This window comes from Dreissena polymorpha, chromosome 16 (genome assembly GCF_020536995.1).
Source record: "Dreissena polymorpha isolate Duluth1 chromosome 16, UMN_Dpol_1.0, whole genome shotgun sequence".
Classification (NCBI taxonomy): domain Eukaryota; kingdom Metazoa; phylum Mollusca; class Bivalvia; order Myida; family Dreissenidae; genus Dreissena; species Dreissena polymorpha.
Genome location: NC_068370.1, coordinates 40,927,743 through 40,946,197, shown reverse-complemented (window position 1 = coordinate 40,946,197; position 18,455 = coordinate 40,927,743). Strand labels below are relative to the sequence as shown.

General features: G+C 35.7%; 1 protein-coding gene across 4 annotated transcripts in view; it reads right to left on the bottom strand.

Annotated features, from left to right (window-relative positions):
- Positions 1 to 1,395: 1,395 nt before the first annotated feature.
- Positions 1,396 to 18,455, bottom strand: part of LOC127861982 (vitelline membrane outer layer protein 1-like) — a 162,371-nt gene continuing 145,311 nt past the window's right edge. For 2 of the 4 annotated variants that reach the window (XM_052400806.1, XM_052400810.1), the window contains 4 exons: positions 8,407 to 12,444; positions 7,514 to 7,677; positions 2,360 to 2,460; positions 1,396 to 2,000 (listed from right to left, as the gene is read on the bottom strand). In XM_052400806.1, coding sequence (XP_052256766.1) covers positions 1,724 to 2,000; positions 2,360 to 2,460; positions 7,514 to 7,677; positions 8,407 to 8,611 — 747 coding nt within the window. In that variant the 5' untranslated portion in view covers positions 8,612 to 12,444 and the 3' untranslated portion in view covers positions 1,396 to 1,723. Of the gene's footprint in view, positions 2,001 to 2,359; positions 2,461 to 7,513; positions 7,678 to 8,406; positions 12,445 to 12,717; positions 12,925 to 13,339; positions 13,658 to 18,455 lie in introns of those variants that run through there. The other 2 variants (XM_052400809.1, XM_052400808.1) reach the window with 2 other exon arrangements.

The following is an 18,455-nucleotide window of genomic DNA, read 5'->3' as shown; positions in this document are numbered from 1 at the left end:
TACATATTTATGGCGCTTTATATGATTATTGATGGCCTTAAAGGTCTGCAGAGGCTCAATGGTCAACTCAGTTTTCATTACAGCTTTATTCTTCTTAACATATTTACTGATGAAATCTTTTGCACGTTGATATTTAAGGACATACTTATGCTTCATACTACATCCAAACAGTAATCGTTTTCATGGGTAAGGTTTAAAACTTGACATGGAAAGTATCTGTTCTCCACTTAGGTCGCTGGTTACATTTCGTTTTTACGATTCTATAGTTATTTAAGGTGCAAGTGTTATTCTAACTAGAGTTAGCAACACACGGATTTCCCTTTATTCCCAGTTTGCCAACAAATATATAAAAAGCGTTCAAAAAGACAGGTGCAAAAGCTCAAACAATAGTTTTTTTTCATCATTCATCACACTAGAATCCCTACTTTTCAGTTACGCGTGCTGCACGTTAGGAAATATATATGCAATTGTTAAAGAACCATCCTAGCGTTTGTACAAAAATCGAACCAAAATATGGAAGTGCGCAAGTTCACAAGCAAACATAAAGCGAGATTATATGATTTTTTTTCAGATAAGTTTAATTGTAATATATTGATAAAATATGTTGCAATAACACAAAACATGCAAGAAAATTATACATTGAAGACGAATTTCATAAAATGCAGCAAAGACAAATTAGCGCCCCGAGCCGATTGTGACGAAGATATTTCGTACATATTTTCCTACAATAACCGAAGCAGTAGTAAGTGTTTGTGTGTCGTATGAATAGATATCGTTGCAGGAATTTAAAATGAACCGTTAAACTAAATTTAGATTCACATCGTACATGCGTGATTTAAATGCTGGCGAATTCGACTGAACAGACATTTTCGATTTCAGAATTTAATATCTGGCTTATTTCGCATTTTTCGACACATGTTCTTCTTAACTTTTATTTTAATATATATTGATATATTATATATATATAATAAGTTTTTTACACATTTAATATAAATTAATATTTTTTTGACAAAATCGTATAATCTCTCTTTAATGCCAGTATACTTGTACAGATTCATCAATAAAGAAGCCCTAGTGTTTAAATTACGCGCGAGAGATGTTATAATAATATTATATTGTTTGTTTTGCTGAAAGAAAATTGGCCGGTGCGGTGGTTGCGTGAAAACTAATGAACAAAAAAGATGTGATTTTGCTAAAAGTACTATTTTACTTTCTTGCAACACCTTGCTGACTCTTGAAGTGCATATGTTATAAATGCCTCGTATAGTTTCTTCTTTGCAGTAGTTCAGAAATTAACAATCCAGGGACAACTCATTGACCAAAAAAAAAACTTGCATTAATGTGATAGTTGTGTATATGTTGTACGCAATACAAATGTACATGTTAAACAATGTATACAATTCTACGCGTTATCATATTTATAAAACCAAAACATATTCAAAGGATCAAATCGAGTCCACTGGACCAGTAACGCATTTACATATACACGTGCATACAGTGTATTTTCTCATTCAAGTCATTAAATCTTACTGGCAGAAAAAGGTTCCATAGTAGCAACGTATATCAAAGTCCTACAAAGGGCACGCAATCAGTACAAAGCTTGGAATACATAGGCTCATTTTGCATGTGATTACAGTGTATTTTCATGCAAAAAATGGTCAGTCTTTTCCAAAAATGTATACTTATTTGAAGTTCTTCTTGAAAAAAGAGTCGTGCATCGTTCTTATGATAAATACACCAAGTGCAACAAAGTCGCTAGAAACAGTAGAGACACGCTAGTGGCGTAAGGTCCAGGGGTGGTGTTTCTGTTGTGCGGGTATGTGCTGCCGCTATGGGGACTCTTGGTGGTGGCGTAAGGTCCAGGGGTGGTGTTGATGTTGTGCGGGTCATACTGGGTCCGCATGGGGCACGTCATCAGCGGCGTGTTGTTTTCGTGCTTCCGTATGACGTCAGATGTGACACCCGTCCAGAATATGTCTTTTGTCTTGACAATGGTGGCGCTGAAAATATTTATAAATGTGCTGTTTTCAGACTTCAACGGCAGAGTATAATAAAGTATGGATTTATTAAACGTGTGATATGAGGTTGTTAGACTTTTACGCTAACGTGTTACATAATATATATGTATTTAACGGTTTATATTACCTACCATCAAGCAGTTGAAAGTTAATGCCAAACGACAAGTAAGTGTCAATACCGTTGAGACGGAAAGTCATAAGACGAAGTTTAATTCATACGAAAAGGATATTAAAAATCTGCCAATTTATACTTAATTCGCAAACTTGAGTAAACAAAGAGTGATGCCTTCTAAATACGATGCTGGTTCAAAACAAACCTCATTAATATGTCTTAAACTTACACGAAATAGAAGTGACCCACGTTGGCTGCGGGTGTGAAGAAGGAGAAAACCGTCTCTCGTACAGGATGCGATGACGTGTCGCGTGTGTGTGTAATTGCGCTCTGAAATCAATAGAGACTGCTTTATTATTTGAACAGCACATATTCTCCTATCTGTAAGTCGCACAAGTTTAACTGAATGCATATGAATGGGTCATGAATTATAACGACCATATTTGTTTATTTTTTCAATCAAGGCACAGATTTTTAGATTAAACTGAATTATATTTTACATCTGCCATAACATATCACTTTGATCTGTCTGAAAAAGGAGTGCATTTTGTTTAAAATATTCCCGTCCATGTATTTTCTTTCTGAAACAACAGCTCATTAATTCCTGTCAGGAACATATAGACATTAATCTGTTTCTGAAAAAGCAGTTGTTTTCCTTTCTCAATATTAGTTATTTAAACACAGAGCGCGGGTTAATTTATATCAATTAATTGAACGTTATATTTCCAATGATAACCTATTTGTTTTATTCGGTTTCTTTTCCAATTATACGGACAATTTGGGTTTGATATTATTTGCAAGGAAGGTTTGTTCTCATCTACAATAATAATCGTTGCTTATTGAAATGAGACATGTTTTGTTTGAGACGTCAACAAACAATTCACATTCCTAAACATCACTTACCGAAAAATTATTCGAAGAGCAATTGAGGCTAAAAAATACCATACTTTAGAATAATAGCCAGTTGTTGCAAAACAACATTTATAAGACCAGCAATGACAAGAAAAATAATTACTTGTCCCACCTTCACAATACCAATACCTTCGAGAAACAAAGGAGTTGACATATGGATGACTCAGCGCCGGTGGTGTTCCTTAAGGGCCATAATTAACTAATATGAAACTATTCACGATAATAGGTGTTGTAATTAATTACCTCTCAGCATTTAATCTGTTTATTAATGTTCTGTTCATACAATTATTACTTCTTTTGCTCCTCCTTACCGAGATGAATTATTTAATTTAAGTAAGACTACTAAGTTAGACAGCGTTAAATTAGCCTCAAAAGGCGTTATGTCAACAGGTGTCGCTTCTCAACTGACATGTGTGTGAATTCAAGTTGAATGATGGGTAATAATGTAGAGCTATTTCATTTTGCCACAAGATGTGCAGGCGATGCATTTTCAAAAAATTGCCAAAATCACCTTTCTGTATGTATTATGGACGTAACTATTTGTATATCTCACCATGTTCATCTTTAAAGGGGCCGTCAACCAGATTTACGAAAAAAGAAAAGTTCTTTCAATGTTAGTTTATATCGATTAAAATATCACGACTGGTATATTACATTACTTGAAAAAAGTTCATATTTTCAGTATATTCGGTAATAAAATTTCGCGATGTGAAATCGAAAGTACTTGCTAAAATAGTTGACATAACGATATAAACACTATAAATAACACAAGTAGATTGATCATTTTATATATAAAATATATACAATTTACTACGCATGCACAATTTTCATTCCTGGGTTTACCACGTGACGATGATGATCAATCTACTTGCGTTATTTATAGTTAACTGGTAGTTACCTGGTACCCAGTAAAATGTTATTACCGAATATACTGAAAATATGAAAACTAAACAATTTTGTCAAGAAATGTAATATACCAGCCGTGATATTTTAAATTTATACACTAATAATTGTAAAAAGATACAGTATTGTATAACTTTTCTATTTTCGTGAAATCTGGTTGACGGCCCCTTAACATTAATTCTAATATACTTGTCCACCGGATAAGATCAATACAAACACGTGCATATGCTTGCATAGTTACGTATGTAGATGCGAATTTAGAAAATACATAACAATGCAAGTACAAGAATCTTGTTGCACCTACATGTATGAAAACACTGTTTTTAATAATGAAGTTTATATAATATTAACGTTATCACGATACAAGACGACTTTTAATGGCAAGAAATTGTGCTCGTTTAGCAATATTGAGTATGTAAACTCGGTGAGTGTGTGCATACGAATCCGCATTAAGATCGAACGAATGAAGTGACGTCAAATGTCTAGTCATTGCAAGTTCCTGAAATATTCTTAAGGTCACTATATAATTATCCGAATTCTTATTTAAATTTATGTAAAACCTTCGATTTTGGCGAAATATAAAGTGAACAGTGTGCACGTATTCACGCACATAGCCGCACATTTTATTTATAAGCATTCTAAGCAGAACGCGTATTAAAATAGAACAGTTACATATGATCTGTATGAAAGAACTAGGCACGAATTAAAAAATCACTCTTTTAAAAACTTTTTCCGGTTTTATTTTAGTTGAGTGTCACACGCCTTACCTTAACTTTGACACTGTATGCAACATTGATGATGACCATGACGGTGATGACGATGCTGATGATGATTGATTATGATGATGCTGATGATTATTGATGATGATGATGAGGAGGAGGATGATGATGATGAGGAGGATGATGATGATGAGGAGGATGATGATGATGAGGATGATGATGAGGAGGATGATGATGAGGATGATGATGATGAGGATGATGAGGAGGATGATGATGGTGAAGGGAGGAGGATCAAACTGTTAACATCGACGTTTAAAGTCGCCATTAATGCCGCTTCATTATTCGATTATCCTTTAACAGAGATATATTGACGGCATATCCTGTACATATGATTAAAACATACATATTCTCTGTGTAATAGGGTATTCACTCTGACACTTATCCTTCTAACAATACTAACCCAATCAAGACTGAGAGAAGTTCAGTGTGAGAGATACTTTGTGATGTATGAGTGAGTTTAATAACTAACAGTGCATGCTTTTATTGTGAGATGATTTCATGGTCGTCTATATAATTTTTAATTTCAACTAAACATTTGGTCACTTGTTTGTAAAACCTTGTAAGGGGTAGTAGGCTTTTTCCAATTGCCAATTTCTACAAGTCTTAAGGTCACTGGTGAGTGCATTATTCTATGTTTATATAATTGTATTTTCTTAAATTACATTGTATTGCATATTATTTTATATAATTGTATTTTCTTGAATTGTAATTGTATTGTATTGCACATTATTATGTATTACAATGAATTATTTAAATTGTTATTATAATTGTCATTTGTCAATTATAGTATGATTCTTATTCATGTTTCAGGCCATCATTTTCATCATTTATACTTTATAGTATTCAAAGCTTGGAACGTAAAACCCAGGTTAAGTTATAAACTCAAACCCCGGCTACAAATGGCGCCAAACGTGATTTTCAAGTGATGTCCAACGAGATTTCCAGAGTGAATCCCACCTTGATTTTCGACGTGAATTTTGATGGTCAGGACCTAAGAAGCTAAGGCAAGTGTTAGTCTTAGCGAGGACTTTTTTTTTCATTTTCCAATAGATGGTGGAAACGACAGTTTCCTAGCTATATTGCAACGGAAGATTCCTTTCTGCTCTACCATGATCTAAACCTAGATCCAGGTATCCAGACAACCAGTAAACTCGGGAGTTTCCACAAGAAAACCAGGAGTTCCTGTAGGGAGGTAGACGTCCTCCTGAGTGTCAGGCTATACAGTTTGACTCCCAATACTCAAATACATTACGTGTTTGTATACGTGAAAGTATGGACTTACTTTAACGTATAGAACTTTTTACGTTCTAAAACAATATCCCGGAAACAGAAAAATCATGCATTTAAATATCAACCGTACTTTCGTTTGACAACTGATCACGCATGTACAATGTGAACCTAAATTTAGTTTTAGTGCAGATTCGTTTATACGACACAAAGACACAATTTTTTTACGGATCATTTCGGCTTACAGGACTGGGTGAGTCACGTAAAATATATAATATAAAATATAGTTTTATAAACAACTGGTGACAAGATGAGTTGCAGATAATTGTTCTGTAACCACATTTTAACTTACTCTTTTGACCTGTTAATTGTTTTTAGCTCAATTCAACAGCGAAAAATGCCCATAATATCACTTTAATATAGCTATCAATTATCTTATTTATTGAAAGATCTGTGGTTAATAGCACCTGTGTTCAGAGCAAACCCATTATCTCGAAAAGATCAGATATTATGCCGACAAATACAAAATAAAAGTTATCATGTACTCAATCTGAAATTCGACGCGTCACAAGGTATCTATAAATAGTTACAAGCACTCCTAAAATTCTTACATGCAAATAGCTTAAAGTAACATTACTACTCAAAATCAACGAAACTTTCGTACAATTTTTCGTAAAAAAAACTTAAGCAATTAAAAATCAGTGTTTCTTATGGAAATTGCCGAAATTTCAACGCAAGATGTGGTCTAGTAAAATGGATGTTTGTAGATACAAAATGCTCGTTTTTAATATTGTTTTGCATATTTAGTTCCATTTTAATTTCCCGCAACGATATCTATTCAAACGACACATGAACACTAGTGTTCGTGTGACGTATGAATAGATATATTTGCGGGAAATTAAAATGGAATTAATTGTGTCACAAATAAATAAAAACTAGCATTTTGTATCTACAAAAATCTATGTAATCATACCAAATCTAGCGTTGAAATTGAAACTATTTCTTTAAGAAACACTAATTGTTTAGGTGTTAACTTTGTTTTACGAAATACTTTACGAAATTTTCGTTGATTTTGAGTGTTAAAGAGGCTTTAAAAATCACCGCGGTATTTAAGCTCCTTGCAATGTGACACTTGTACATTTATGCGTATGAAGAAGTCGCATTTCCTTACAACTAAATCGCAAATTGACCTTAACACGTGCAACAGATGTCATCCAAAATCATGAAAAGCGTTCTGGCCATCAAATAATCCTCGCCTTACGGCACACGTTTTTGTAACTAAATCGCGTCAATAGTATGTCATCAGCACAGAAATCGCATCACTGCTCTCCTTGCGACACAGTCTAGTTTTTCCAATTATTAACTTTGCCCAAAGAAACGAATTCTTGCAAAGAAATCACGCTTAAGAACTTTAACCGAATCAGACCGAATTTAGAGCTTAATTTCGCGTTATTACAACGAAGCCATATTTACACGCTGGCGTTTGTAAATTGAACACAAATAGCATCTAACAACACACATTTTCTTCCGACCAAATAAAAGACAACAACACTAGAACTCACATCTTTGCGTTCCATGCATTCCATCGTCTTGAATTTTTGGACCGTTGAGCTATCTGCCTTAGACAGATCAAAGATGCCTACAGGTCCGGGGTCCGAGCAGTTCGATCGCCGGGCCTGCAGTAGTAGCCCGGCAATGTAGTACCCGTCCAGGGCATTAACTTTCACTGAAATAAGGGCATTAAATGTTAGTTTATGTGTTTTGACACGCAATAACCTGGATGTCTGGAGATTGTTCCCAGAGCTCAAGATTATTGAACCGCGATTGCTGTTATAGATTTCGCTATTGTATGTTTTATCACCAATTCAGTGGATTCAGCAAAATTCATTTTAAAAAGATATATAGATATTTCAAAAGACGAATTCCTTTAAAGGTGTGATTTTGTTGAGCCCTTTCTAATAAAAAGTTACAAACAACGCTGACCCATCTTTATGTTCCAAATAGGACTTTTATTTAAATAAGTAAACTAATACGTAATAAATAATGTTACTTATTGTGTTAATTGTTTAAAATTGTCTACCAACCCATTCGTAGACTTAATAATTAACAATAGACTTACGACCAAGACAAATATGTTCAGCTTATGAATATATAAAGGCTTCTAATGTTGTTTAAATCATAAATGATATGTTATTAATGGAAAACTGTAAATTGGGGGGAGGGGGGGGGGGGTAAATTCCGTGTCATTTTTAACTGAATTGTTATAACATTACAATTTTAAAATTATTCTTTTTTTTCTTAAGACTTGGAATTGGTTGGTGTATACGGGCCCGCGTTATTTTAATTTGTTATTGCACGTATCATTTAACGCAATTACTTAATTCATCCGTGAAAAAAGTCATATTATAGAAAACATCAACGTTGTTTAAGCGTCTGTTCTAATAGAGATCGTTACCTGTTATCAGCTCCCACTCATTCTGGTATACTGTAGAAGACACAAGGATGACGTAGGGGGGTGTCCTGTTCTGGGAGTCCACGCGATGGCCCTCGGGGAACATATCCACGCACGCACTGGGTGGCGCCCCGCTCTTGTAGCTGCTGATCACGTGGCACTCGCACATGAAGACGACGAAGCAAAGAAGACACGGCGCTGCTTTCATTGTAGTCAATATTAAAATATCACAAATTCAAACATAATTTTTTTTTGGAAATTTGTCGTAATAAAACGCCTCAGTAATTAGGTCTACTCGCTTTATTAATAGGACGTATATTTTTCGATTCTCTGTATAACAAAATTGCTTGAAAGTTTGCAAGAGCTAAAAACGTATGGTCAGTTCAACTGCATAAGTTCAAAGAATGATACGCAACTCTAGAAATTTACAACTGACTCGCCGGCTAGGTTAAAAACCCTTCAACTGAACATACAACAATAATATTAAGAAAGATATAGTTTTTATACAACCATCTATTTATTTCTTGAGCACGCCTAACTATTATATATACCATGCCCAGGGCACAGTAGCCGGGTCACTTAGTTTGATTGAAATGAAAAGTGAGTTTTACATGACACCCTAAGAGAATAACAACTTGAGCGAGAACATGGTATTTCATAATTAATTGAAGAACATATTAATCACTGTGGTAAACAACTTTCAAATATCTTCTTTACCCAATTCTAAAGTTAGCAAAACCGTAACTTATTGGCCATTTATTTGATGTTAATAATTGATGATGGATGTTCAGCGTTTCGTAACCTTAAAACAATGTTTTAAAGAATTTTATGATACATAGCGTCGCGTCGTCAGCATGTTTTAATACGCGGCAAAAATGGATATTAAGAACAGTTCCATATATATACGAACGTATTGATGACAATTGGACTGTTGTATTTCCTGCGAATACACGGGTATTTGTTTTTATTTATTTGTTTGTTTGCCGATGTAGACTACCTACCTCTCAAACGCACAGTGAAACACATGACAAATGCAATTAACAGGACACACACGTACACAACACACGCACAACCATAAACGAAACGATGGTCAATGCACAAGCACTTAATTAAGTCAGTTTTAAGGAGCTCCAAACCTCATAATTGACCCAGAATTATAAAAAATTGTTAAGTGTAAATGAGTCATATGCTGATATCAGAATTCAAATTAAATAGCAGGAAAAGAGAGTACATTACAATTTGATTGTTCAACTATTCAATGGTAAGATACAGACCAGAAATCCAGAACTGGCTTTATTAAACATTTTTAGAGAAATAACATCAAATAGTTTTTACATTCACATTATCGTCGGAAGAAGTCGCAATAAGGTTTATAAAATACCAATCACAAATCTTGGTTGTATATTTCTATCTTATCTTTCAGCGTGAGATTGCTTTTAAGGTAACTTTAAGCCCAAGTCTCACTTTTGCCGGTAGCGACCCGGTCCATCCCGGTTTGCTAACGCAGGTCGACCGGCGAAAACCGGGATGATGCGTATAAATGTTTTAACGCGGTAACACTATTATCCGGTGCCGACCCGGTTGAAGCCGGTCAACAATCCGACAGAGTCCCGGTCAACCCCGGACTAGCTACGGTTTATTCCGTTGAAGCCCCGGCAGAGCCAACGTTTGCGCCGGTAATGCCCAGGTGGAGCCCCGGGGAAAGCCGGCAGCTTCCTGGCAGAGGCACGTTATACTGTAACTCCAGCGGCACTCACCGGGACTATACCGGCATAAGACACCACCAGAGCTACGGCGACGCCCAGGTTTAACACGGGATGTCGCCGATAATACCCAGGCGGAGCCCTTGTGCATGCCGGTGGAGTCCCAGCAGAGCGCCGGTTAACCGATTTACCGTCGCTATACAGGGACTCTACCGGCATTCACCGGCGACAACCGGGGCGTTAACGTAGCTCTCCCGGTGTCTGTATGGGCTCCGTTCGAGCTACGGTATACGTCCATTTCGACAAACGCGATTATTTTTAAGTTTTAAAGCGCAAAAATGACGGATTTCTACCTTGTAATCACCAGATAGATTCTAATTGGCATTGATACAATTAAATCTATAGCCTAGTTTGCAAGTTATTTTTATTATAATTTTAAAACCGAAAGTAGGATTTCTATACGTATACGTCCATTTCGACAAACGCGATTAATTTTAAGTTTAAAAGAGCAAAAAAAGACTTCTACCTTGTTACCACCAGATATATTTTAATTGGCATAAATCTATAGCCTAGTTAGCGAGTAATTTATTATTTTTCAAACGGTACCGCTTTTAAAACTACTTTTTTAAAGTAGATAAAATTAAATCTATAGCCTAGTTAGCAAGTAATTTATTATTTTTCAAACGGTACCGCTTTTAAAACTACTTTTTTAAAGTAAGATTTCTAGACGTATACGCCCATTTCAACAAACGCGATTATTTTTAAGTTTTAAAGCGCAAAAAAAAACGTATTTCTACCTTGCGACCGCCAGATCTATTCTAATTGGCATAGATAAAATATGTTTCTTATTTATACTTAAATTTACTTTAATTTCAAGGTGTGGCTTTAAACAGTTCAGTGTCAGTGTAGTAGGAATTTAGCCCAACTCATCTGTTTCCCCAAACTCTTCACGGTGGTAGCGATGGCGAAAGTTTGTACGCTTTACGCTGACGCATCTTTCACAATTTAAAACCCTACAACATCAAACAGACCTCCTCACCTTAAATATTAGTTGATTGTATACTAAATATTCAGTTGTAAAGACAAATGGTTGCATTTCAATAAATAATAAGTTTTATTTATCATTATTCATTCTTGCCTAAATTGAGGGTTTTTACAGACATTAGGTAACCATGCAGGACTCAGATCGATAATTTCAGGTTTCTGTTTATAAAAAAAACACAATTTAATCTCGATTGGCTGTTCTTCGTATCACCTAATATTGCTAACAGCGCAAATGCATTTCATCTATTCGATAATTGTTCAAGTATTCTTCATGTACCTTACAAGAGAAAGCGAGCGAGCCTAATATTGGCCAACACTTAAAAACGAAAGACAACTTGTACAGCGTTGTAAAATACACCGTAGTGGAGTTGTCTATCTTGTACTTTATAAAGATTGTGTCGCCATGACGAGAATTTGAAAATCGGACGAATGCTGACTCGCAATTAATGCGTATTTGATGCAGAATATCACATTCCGTAAATCCCTGGTACACTGATAATAATATACACCTGTCCTATGTTGACTGTTATCAATATAATTCCACATTGATCTGTGCATCTTACAGGCTTCATTAATATTAATTTGAGAAATCAAGTATTACTAAATGAAACCAGTCTATTTTGCAAGAGGGAGTTTCAAAAGAGATCTATTTTTTCCCCCAAATACCCTCACATCTTTAACACATGTCTTTGATACTGGTACATGATACTTACATTTATATGTACATTAAACAGTTTAAAAATAGTACTAAAACAGTCTCTCCTGCCTATTCTTCATAGAAAATCACCAATTCAAAATTTACTCACGAAGTCAATCCGAAACTAGTCCTTGATGACCACAATATACGTGTTTAAGGTCAAGTTATTGCATTATCATGATTTATTCAGTTATTAAATGCATTTTAGTAAATAGTATGTTTAAATCATTAGTAAGGTGCTTTATTATTTTTAATAAGAAAACTTCTGTAAAGTTTGGTACGTATTCTACATCAAAGTAGATTGTTCTAATCCTGACAACAAAAGAATTTAACGTCATTCAGAGCGGAGTCATCGCCTCTGTCGGAAAGAAAGGTCTCCACCCTTGTTTGAATGCCACAGATGGCGGAGTTCACCGGACACCTATTGCTTGAGGCCCAGTTACCGTTGGCTAGGCCTCCCGGGGCGTGTACAGTGTCTCCTGCTAGTTGACCTCCCTGATCGTTGACGTTGCTCACTGTGGGTACAGTATGGAGTCTGGCGTGTAAGTCCCAGCATTGGAACTCGATATCGTTTGCGGACGTGTCATCATCGCCTCCCTTTTGGGGCAAATAAAGTTGTAGAAAGTAACTTAAAAATACATCAATATAAACCAGGTTTATACTTTTGCGTCTAGAGCATGCTTAGCAAAATACCAAAAAAATCATATTTATATTTTAAAAAAGTTGACCATTTGCAACCCCCCGTGTTAACTGAAATCTTAGCATACGTGTTTGCTTTCAATAAATAACTGTAACAGAAACATACACGCCATAAAATACCCCAGTTTTTACCATATACGGCTAGTGCAGGCATATGTTTTATGAACTTACCATGTCTGGTTCAACTTTCAACCGGAATTGAACCATGACTTCGACGCCATGTGGATCATCGTGTGGACAGTACGCAGGAGTATGCCATGAACCGAACTCTCCAATACCAGAGGTGATGTCGCCACCGAAAGAACCATTGACAGTTGCACATACCAAAGTTATGCCATTGAGAGCTGTATCGTCATCGCTTCCCTGACTTGATTGAACCTTGAAAGGAACTTGCTATAGTATTTGGAAGAAAACCGATGTTACTTGATGTAAAGTTTTAATACAAATATAATTAAATAAAGTATAAATCAATTAAAAAGAACACAAGTTGTGTGCTGCGTTGTGATAATTGGACCGAAGTGAACAAATCCGAAACAAGCTCCACTACTGGGAATTCAGTTAACAGGATAATTTTGTATCTGGTCTAGCAGACATATAAAGTAAATGGTGTTAGGCAAATTAAGCCGACGTAGCAAAGATCTCAGCCGAGGAAGTATGGAACAGCGTAATTCTGTAAATAAACCTAGAAAAGTAGGGCAAACAATCATAATAACACAATACATTCGTTAGGCATGAAACTTGCCTATTAATTAATTCAGCATATTAATAATGTTATCTTTATTCTATAACCAACCGCATACGTTGATCTCGCGCAATACTGATCATCCCTCCATGTTCCAAACTGACCACCGTTGTTAGTTTCAAGTATATCAACAACGTTACGGAATTCGTTTGGAAGCAGGAATCCTTTGATAAAACTGTACTGACAAAAGTATAGAAATATGATCCAAAACAGTTGGGCCATATTTTTCATTAAACAAAAATTTGTTTAGATCAGAGAGCAAACTGAGCGCATTGAGAATAATGTGGTACACGCTTTTTATCAAGGACAAGTGATAAGACACGAGCCAACAGCATGTGCCTATAACACTTACGAGGGCAGCTTTATGTAATCAGTAATGTAATGCATCATTTCAATTGCGAAGATAACGAGTGTTGCTTCGTGTACTAAACGCTGTATAAGAATCAAAGCGCTGTAGGCGCTGAAGGCCTGGGGCTAGGTTTAGTGTGACGTAAAATGCATTGAGGATGTTTTGTCTAAATTTCTCCCTTTGTCCAAATTTATACGGATTGACCCTAGCGGTTGAGTGCAGAAGCTCAGAGACTGCAAGAAAAGACAATAGGTGTGTATATACTACAGTGTACATAGACGGTGGAGGACAACACGATACTGGTTGTGGGAACGATAACCTTTTGTTCAACTCTACATATCTGGTAGAGGTTCGTCTACATAGGCGGTGAAGATATAGATAAGTTGACGAGTGACGTCACGCGCACCTGCAAAGTTTAGACTCCGTCCACTGATTGGCAAAAAGAGGTGGAATTCATATAAGCGCATATAGAGAAGGTTGACAAAATCATCGTTTCTAATGATAATCATGCACATATCAAATATAATTTTACTAATTATGTCTATATAAAACATTAACATGCAAGGGAATGCATCTTTGGAACGGTTAATTATATTGTTGTTATTATTCGTTTTTACTCACAACAAACTCGGAACGATATGTGGTAACCACAAAAATCTCTCTACTTGGCTCTTCTTCGCGACCATTTTTAGTTTAAAAAAATCTTAGAAATTGATTTTTTTTCAGAATAAATTAAATTTAATGAACGTTAACAAATAAGGATGCAAACAAACAACCAATAGGTATTTTTTCTGTACGCAACATAGGGTAACTGATTTGAACCTTTATATGTCTGAAAAAACTTACCTTGTTACACATTAAATAAATTCTCTTGACTAATATAATTGTTTTATTTAATCGTCCACACTAATTTTGACACTCTTAGTTGCAGCTTTTATATCCCGTCGTTTAATTGCACCTCTGTTCATCACAAACCGATTATCTCGTTATGATCGGATACTGTCCAGACAATTTCAAAGAAAACATGGTGTCATAAAGTAAAACCCAGGGACCTAAACTTGGGTCCCTGAAAAAACCACATGAGGCAGACGAGTGTCTGGTCATTAAACACAAGTTACGCTACCTCCATGTCATCTCTTGGTATATTGAGCATGCAGTCATTTAAGCCAAATTTTAAAGCTGTAATACTGAACAGTTACTTCAATAAACTATTTTAACATTTTAAAAATGAAGACATTTGTCGGAAATGGATTAACAGAAACTATATATATATATATTAGGCATTTTAATCATAATAATACATTATTTAACAACTATACATTTAAAATATTGTGCAATTTTACTGCTACGCAAGTAAGGTATTTAACGGGTACCGGCAAAATTAAACTCAACTATTACGTGTAAAGCTTGTACATGAGGCCACTGCAGTGTAAGAAACACCATCATGAACAAAAGCAATCACAATAGGGTAAAACGTAATTGCGTTAAATAAATTAAATATATGCATTTATCATAAAATGCTATATTTGTATCACTCCCCATTAATAGTTAAGAGATTTCAATATACATGCAAAGACAATTTTTTGTTCAATTTGCATAATATGTAGGTTTTTTTCGTTTGCATGATAAATTGTATTAATATTGTCATTTAATGTAAAAGAAAATCACCACAATATTTTAAAAATTGTAATGTTTTACGCTTTTTAGGGCTTTGTTTTATATAAAATGCACCTCTGACACTATCGATCGCTGATGAAAAATAACACTATGTGTATATACATCTATTTGGTACTAAATATGATATATTTGCACTATATTTTAAGAGTTTTAATGTTTATTTCGGTCTTATTACACATTTATTGACTAAACAAGAGCCCTTTATAGATGTTTTACGTTACTGTAACCAGTGTTTTTGCCAACCAGTGAGAGCGCATACGCAGAAAATCCGGAATGTAAACAATAACATTCAACTGGTCTATACAACAACAACATGGCCGCAAAAAAACTGTTATTGTTGGCGTCAAATAATGGCCTTTCAACAGCCTAAAATAGTTTTTTATTACATAATTAACAGATCAGGAAAACACTCATACTTCTTTTGTAATGTGTATACAAAAGAAAATCCACTTAAGCCCTAGTCTGACTTTTGCCGGTAGAGCCCCGGTCCATCCCGGTTTGCTAACGCCGGTCGACCGGCGAGGACCGGGATGAATTAACGCAGTCACACTATTTCCAGGTGCCGCCCGGTTGAAGCCGGTCAACAACCCGGCAGAGTCCCGGTCAACCCGGACTGGCTACGGTTTATTCCGGTCAAGCCCCGGCAGAGCCCCGGTTGTCGCCGGTAGTGCCCCGGTGAAAGCCGGCAGCGTCCCGGCATAGTCCCGGTTGTCACCGGTAGTGCCCCGGTGAAAGCCGGCAGCGTCCCGGCAGAGCCCCGGTATACCGTTACACCGCCGGCACTCACCGTGTCTATACCGGCATCAGACCCCGGCAGAGCTACGGCAACGCCCCGGTTTCACCCCGGTCGTCGCCGGTAATGCCCCGGTTGAGCCTCGGTGAATGCCGGTGGCATTCCGGCAGAGCGCCGGTTTTCTTATTTACCGTAGCTATACCGGGACTCTAACGGCATTCATAAAAATGAAAGAAAAGAAAATTGTATGAAAAATTTAACGCTTTCTGCGCAGATTGAGGGTGTTGACATGTTGATTTTCTCTTCTTTCTTCGCATATTTCTAAGTATTGTGGTATTCTGCATTGATCATTAAAGTTTCAATACAATTCACCGTACAATTTTTTGTTGTTGACATTTTCAGTTTTGAACCCCCCAATTTTTTTTCTCCATTTTTTATGAACCATTTATTTACAAAATTCAGTCTCATTCATCCAAATGTTGAACAAACAGCCCTTTTTAGAATGTATTAATAGATAATATATAATATATACAAATAATTAACAAACAAGTGATGTCATCATCCTTCGAAAACGAGAAAAAAATGCAATCTCTAGTCACGAGCCTTTTTTTAAATAAATTGTAAAAAAAACATGGCAAAAGGAAATTACAATCTTCGAACATAGAAATCATCTACATTGTATGCTTGAATGAAAAATAAAGAAAACAAGAGCTGTCAGAGGACAGCGCGCTCGACTATTCGAGTGCTTGACAGTATAACATAAGCCATCATCGGGACATTGTTCAAATTATTCAATAAGGTCAAGGTCATAGTTCAGGTTTATTTTCAACAATCTATTGAACATTTGTAAAGACATAAAACAAACTAATAAGATTTTTTTTCAAGTTTGATAGCAATAGCTTGGGTGGGATGTTTGGACGGTCCTACAAAAATAAAGTAAATAAATATTCGTGTTTTTTTTAACCATGTTTCAAAGAAAAAAATATTCCTTTTTGGGTTGGGTAGGGGGGGGGGTTAGCGGGGATATAATGTGGGGTGTGGTCATTTATTAGACAATCTTTCAAAAATAAAAAAGGAACAAAAACATCTTTTTTTTGAAGGGGGGGGGGGCGGGGGGGGGGGGTGCAGGGATTCTGGGTTGGGGCGTGGGGTATTGTTTTGTTTGGGTGGATTCCATTGTGGTATTCAGGTAAGTGTTGTATTGTCAAATTATGAATAAAATCTTATCATACATAAAGAAGTTTTGGCAATTTAACAAAAAGTTATTATTGTGACATTGAGAGTCAAGGTCATTCAAAGGTCAAGGACAAATTTAACTTGCCAGGTACAGTACCCTCATGGTAGTAAGAAAATATTTGAAGTTTGAAAGCAATAGTTTTGATACTTTAGAAGTCAAGTGGATCTAAACACAACATTTAAGAAAATATTCAGTTACTGAGACAAAAAAATGCTTGATACAGTTGTCTGCTCTTGGTAATAGATTGGGGTCATGTTGGTAAAAAAGTTTGCAAAATATGAAAGCAATATGTCAAGGGATATTGAAAATATTTGAGGTAGTACGCAAACTTTAACTTAGATTTATCAAGAATATGCATATTCTAAATGGAAAAAGGGCCATAATTCTTACAAAATGCTTGATACAGTTGTCTGCTCTTGTTTATAGATTGGGGTCATGTTGGTAAAGAAGTTTGCAAAATATGAAAGCAATAGATCAAGGGACATTGAAAATATTTGAGGTGGTACGCAAACTTTAACATAGATTTATCAATAATATGCATATTCTAAGTGAAAAAAGGCCATAAGTCTTACAAAGTGCTTGATACAGTTGTCTGCTCTTGTTTAAAGGTTGGGGTCATGTTGGTAAAGAAGTATGCAAAATATTAAAGCAATATGCCAAGGGACATAGGGAATATTTGGGGTGGTACGCAAACTTTAACATTAATAATATGCATATTCTAAGTAAAAAAGGGCCATAATTCATACAAAATGCTTGATACAGTTGTCTGCTCTTGTTTAAAGGTTGGGGTGATATTGGTAAAGAAGTATGCAAAATATTAAAGCAATATGTCAAGGGACATAGTAAATATTTGTGGTGGTACGCAAACTTTAACATTAATAATATGCATATTCTAAGTGAACAAAGGGCCATTATTCTTACAAAATGCTTGATACAGTTGTCTGCTTTCGTTTATAGGTTGGGTCATGTTGGTAAAGAAGTATGCAAAATATTTAAGCAATATGTCAAGGCACATAGGACATATTTGGGGTGGTACGCAAACTTTAACATTTGCACGCTCACGCCGACGCCGGGGTGAGTAGGATAGCTCCACTATATATATTTCATATATAATAGTCGAGCTAAAAATGGGGGTCACCAGTGAAAACGAAAAGTTCCCGCTTTACAATAA